This window comes from Odontesthes bonariensis, chromosome 9 (genome assembly GCF_027942865.1).
Source record: "Odontesthes bonariensis isolate fOdoBon6 chromosome 9, fOdoBon6.hap1, whole genome shotgun sequence".
Classification (NCBI taxonomy): Eukaryota; Metazoa; Chordata; class Actinopteri; order Atheriniformes; family Atherinopsidae; genus Odontesthes; species Odontesthes bonariensis.
The window spans coordinates 22645152-22650633 of record NC_134514.1 but is presented as its reverse complement, the minus strand read 5'-3'; the positions used below and the strand labels follow the sequence as shown (position 1 = coordinate 22650633).

The 5482-nt window shown below is 42.5% G+C and overlaps 1 protein-coding gene across 1 annotated transcript; it reads right to left on the bottom strand.

Annotated features, from left to right (window-relative positions):
- Positions 1-308: 308 nt before the first annotated feature.
- slc19a3b (solute carrier family 19 member 3b) lies at positions 309-3938 on the bottom strand. Its single transcript, XM_075474241.1, has 8 exons — positions 3789-3938; positions 3436-3615; positions 3086-3251; positions 2550-2859; positions 2205-2356; positions 1261-1453; positions 642-783; positions 309-461 (listed from the first exon to the last, which is right to left on the bottom strand). The coding sequence occupies exons 1-8, from the start codon at positions 3936-3938 to the stop codon at positions 309-311; spliced, it is 1446 nt and encodes a 481-aa protein (XP_075330356.1).
- Positions 3939-5482: the final 1544 nt, after the last annotated feature.

The window sequence follows — 5482 nt, the reverse complement described above, 5'->3', positions numbered from 1 at the left end:
CATGTGTTCATGCGTACTTGGTGTACAGATCTTTTGGTCCTGCCTGCCTTCGCGAGGAAGGAATTGTTTTAGTGTTGTTTTTTGTCAATCAACAACCCGGTCAAAGAGCAGCACAATCCCGGTGATTGTGAAACTCAACAGGTCAGCCTGTCCTAACAGGTAAGTCCTCCCTGGACTTATTACTAATCAGAAATTATTGCATTTTATGGTTCTGTTTGGCTTCCTTCTTAGATTAGAGAAACCACCCATGAGGTCAGTCAGCAACTAGACACCAATGATGCTGTTTATGATTATTTTATTGACACTCTTCAGAAACGTTGAGCGGAGATAACCTCCACACTGGGCTCCTGCTCCTTGGCCTCAATGTGCTCAGGACGGCGCTGATTTACACAGGCAGTGTAGGTCCCTCGTATCAGGAAAAGCAGCGAGATGCAAGCGTAGTAGCTGCCATATACGATGAACTGCAGCGAGAGATATCTGTCATCGTCTGCATTTATCTGCTATTCATGCCCGAGAATGAACCCGCATCAAACACGTCCGCATGCAACAGTTACAAATAACCACCAGGTGTCACTCTGCGCTCATGTTAGTGAGCTAGTTATCCAACAGTCTCAGTGTGCTGCAATGAATAGAAAACATACCTGGGTCTCAATGTCTAGTCCCAATGAAGTTTCATCAACAACAATGACTGTAATGATCGTCTGTAATGACAGAGCTATGAAAGTGTTGATCCCAAACGTCAGCGCATAGCACTCCATGGAGAGGTTAGATGCTATCTGAAATCTACAGAAGAAAAATGATGGTAATTATGAGAACTCCAGGAATTATAACACCTCAACATCTCCTCATTAGATTTTAATTACACCTTTAAGATATGGTACAGAAAATGTTTAAAAAAATCGGTACTTTACACGTGTGGAAGTTTATGTGATGATGTCTTGGGGCAATCAGATTTGACCTGATTTGAATTCTCAATATGTTTCACCATGTACCTTAATGTGTTTGCTTACTCAGGTTGGCAGTTTTGAAAATGTTCATTTAATTCACATTTGTTTTGGTTTGTGAGTGACACTTTGTGTGTATTGAAGTGTTTTAACTTTTGTTTACATTGAAAGTAAAGAATTAGGTTCCCCTACCAAGTTAAAAGAGCTAACAGCAGCATCGCATGTTCACTGTTTCCATGTTTACTGGGTGCAGCAAAGACTTGTGACATTTTTCTAGCTAAGAATTCAAGCACATGTATCTGTATTATGAGCTTACGTTGTGATGGTGATGAGAAACATGTAGCAGGATTTGAATATCACATATGCACCATAGCACACCCAGATATTGCTGGTGAACGCCATCAGAAACACGGCGCCTGCCCCTGCAGCCGAGAACAGCCCCAGGGCCAGCTCGCCCCACACGGCCCAGGACACCTTGATGAAGCCCACCGAGAAGGCTGCGGCAGCACCTGACACAGAGAAAAGAAAAACAAAGCCGTTATTCTGTCATTGCGTCTCCATTGTTGGTTAACATCCTTCTGGATGCGATTCCTTCGTGGATCCTTAGGCTCTCGCGTCTTTCCTTGAATGTTAGAATACTCAAAGAATGCATGCGCACACATGACTGTCACGGCCTAAGCAGCCTGGTTTGATGAACCACTTGCATCCAGTTCTTGGAATCAACCATCAGCAACAATCAGAGAATCCATCACCTTCTGACTATCTCCTTAATTGAAGCAATTTCTCTTCCTCCTCTCATGCTGAGGCAGGTTACGCAGGAGCCAAAAGGACCCCGGTGCTGCTACTGCCTTTCAAAATCAATACACATTTCCGATTTAATCAGTCACCACATAGAACTGAGCACAGCTTGCTTGTGTGCCGTCAGACGTTCAAGCTTTTAACAACATTGTTAAATGTTATCTTGCTTGTTTTATTGCGGTTGTGTAATGAATAATGTCTTTAGAAGGTCCTTTTATGTATTGGATGCAGATGTTGTTGTTGTCGTGTGAGCTTTCATCGTTATTGTTTATTTGACTGGCACAAATGTCGGCTGGGGCCTTTCTGTGTGGAGTTTGCCTGTTCTGTTCTCTACGAGTGTGCACGGTTGTTTGTTTTGTTTATCTCTGTGGTGGTCATGGGGTTGATGGATGGATTTTTATTCCTGCTTCCCAGACAACAACTGTTGGATCATAATAAAATTTAAAAAAAAAATTCCTTTACCAACAACAGAGCATGCAGCCTCTACTCCTCCGTTGTAGACGGATGATGTGGCAGATGGCTCTATATGGTCCCACTTTAGCTGGATGTAGTTAAAGACCTGCACATAGCCAGCAGTGGCCAGAGCCCACCACAAGGACCAGTAGATTAAATGCCTGCAAGTTGGTAAGAATGAAGACAGATTACGATGATGACTCTTATTACAAGGGTACTACCATGTCAATAATTTGTAGCAAAATGCCACAATGAGGAATAATCATATGTGGCATAAGGGTTGGAATATGTGTGCACACATGGTCTGTGTTCAAAGTGCGATCACTGTCAATAAGATGAGAAAAAAGGACATGCCTGGAGGAGTAGGACTCCCTGAAGCTCTTCCAAAGTAGATGTGCTGCAGTGGCAACATTTTCCCCGCTGAACCAGCCAGCACTGCCATCATGTTCCATCTTCTTCTCCTCCAAGCCCGCCCCGTCCTCATCCATCACTGGTGCCTCAGGGCCGTTTTCTTTGCATGGCCTATCCTTCTTGGGCCGTGATCCTACTCCCTTTTTCCCTTCGAAGAACATACTTCGATTGGGCATGGGCAACCAGAAGGAGATGAGAAAAGCTATGCTTACCATCCCCAGAGTTATAGTATTGATATAAAATAGGTCCAGTCCTGTTGATTGGAAAAAAAAAATGATCAGCGCTTACTCATATTATCTTCGTTCATCTCTTTGCTGTTATTTTTGTCATGTATTCATGAAAGGCAAATACATCTTTAGTATCACATCATTGTCCTTTCTACTATTATCATTTGTCATAAGGTGTATCTAGGATAGCTATGAAATCGATACGAACATTTTATATCAGTTTAATATTTGTCATAGGGTTTGAAGCCGTACCTGCAAGGGAGACAAGCATTTGACCGAGGCTGGCACCAAATGTATATCCAACCAGCATGGCACTGCGCAGGTAACCAGTGGCCCTTTGATAATGCTCAACTGGAATTATGCTGTAAATGTAGGAGAAATAAGCCACCTCTGTGGAGGTCACCACCGCGTAGTTGACCTGTTGGTCGGATGCAGAAATTTTAATGAGAGCCTAGAGCTTAATTAAGATTTTTCATCTTTTGAGGGCAAAGCAAGCTTTTGTATTTACAAGTACGTCAGTGGCACAACGCCAGATTAGTTTCTGAAGTGTTACGGGAGAAAGATACCTTTCAACTTGTTTCTGAGATTAGTTCTCTACTGACCTGAAGGAAGGTCATTGCAGGGAGACCTGGGGCAAAGCAGAGAAGGATATAGTTTGTAACGAGAAAGAGCCCCTGCAGCACAATAAGGGGCTTGTACCTCAGGAAGTCAGTCACAATGAAAACAGGGAAGAGGAAGGCCAGGTAGGAGTATGTCCAGATTGGAAACAGGTAGTTTGTCAACTGAGGAAAACAAGAGATGACACAGAAAAGGATTGCTGATCATTCCTGTTTTTCTCGCATGTTTATCTCATTGTCAGTCACAACTGAAGAGCATTTGCTCCCAATAAAAGCTACTCCATACACACTGCGCACAAGGTTGCACATATCAGAATATGTGTGTGTGCTGTCCTTACCACTTCTTCGGAGATGTTCTTGTGCGGTCCAATTAGGTATGGTGTCAGGAAGGGCTCTGCTACTCTGCAGTTAGCAAAAAAGCCGTAGAGTGACAAGACTGTGGTGGGATAAACCCATCCAGATGACTTCAGCTTGGCCCAACAGCCCATGCTTTAACCTCAGCAATATTCCTAAAACGTCCTCTCTGGTTTGTATTTCCAGGGAAGCTGCCAGAGCACCTTGTTCTAAATTCAATGTCTTGCGACCTTGACGATCCTCTGAGTGCTTTGAGCTTTGTTGAAGCTATGTGCTCATCAGCTGCTGGAAAATACACATCTTTATGATCTGTACATGTGCTCGTCAAGATTTGTAAGAAAAAGACTTTGACCTTTTGAGGAACAGAAGGCTTGGCTAGATGTGATAAAAAAAAAGTGCAAGCCTCTAGTGTATAATAGGTTATATTGCACATGACAGGAAAGCATTTATTAGGTTTAATTGAACATGCAGCAGCAGGTTGATTGAAGCTTGAGATGTTCAGGCAGCTCTCCCCTTCACAACATATGTCAGGCATGTTATTGATAATTAGTAATAAGTGATCTTTAGTTATGCTACTGTTTCTAAGAATCTTGCAAGAAGCATAAAAACAAGGACTGAACAATTATGTGCTGAAGCATGATTATATTAGTCATGACTTCCTTACTTTTTTAATTTTATGTACAAAGAAAAACATGATATCAACTTCGTTTTTAATCTTTTCTCACAGTCGTTTTCTCACACTTTATTTTTGTATTTATTTCTATGTGTCTGTGCGTTACCGTTTCAATACGTATGATAACTCGACATAGGGCTCGGGCACGTGACGTCACTACGTGAGCGGCGGCCATACTGGAGGCTCAGAACTGTTTTGTTTACATTGTTTTCCACTGCGCTCAGACGTACTCCCGCCTGGTCTCGGAACTTTCTTCGTTGGTTTATCTATTTTACTTATTGTCTTTGCCACTATGGTCGCACGTTGCTGTGTCGTGGGGTGCAATAGCGTAAGCCGTGACAGGAATGGGGGGGGGGGAATCGTAAATGGTTTATCTTTTTAACGGTTTCCTGCTTGGAGGCGCACCCACGGAGACCAAGTGTCCGAGATAACAAAGTGTCGTCGACTAGCATGGATCGCTGCTGTAAGACGACCAAGCATAACTTTCCACTCAATCCCGGTGTCGATGAGAGTGTGTTCTCAGCATTTTCATTCTGGTAAGTTACAGACTTTTGTGTCCTGAGGTAAAGATCCCCGCCTTCACAAGAGGACACTGTCAGTTGGAAGCAAGGGATGTCTCAATGGGTTAAAAGCGGAGGACAAATTTCGTGTGTATGCATGACAATAAATCTGATCTTAATCTTAATCTTAATTTAATGTGGAAAATACAAGGAAAATTGCCCATCTCCAAATTCACATGGAAAGGGCGATTGGAACTGTCAGAAACAATACACCTTTTTGTCAGCAAAAGTACCTATCAACATAGTTTTGCCATGCGAAGGTGAAGACAAAACATTCTTTGACAAGATTGTGTCTGTATGTTGTACTCTGACCACCATGAGCAGGAGTGTTGTGCAAAGTTGAAGTCGTCTGAAATAAATATGCTTTGAGATACAGCCAAGTGTGTGTGTTTCATTATTTATTTACAAGTAGAGTAACATGACAAAAGTGTAAAGTGTCATTATA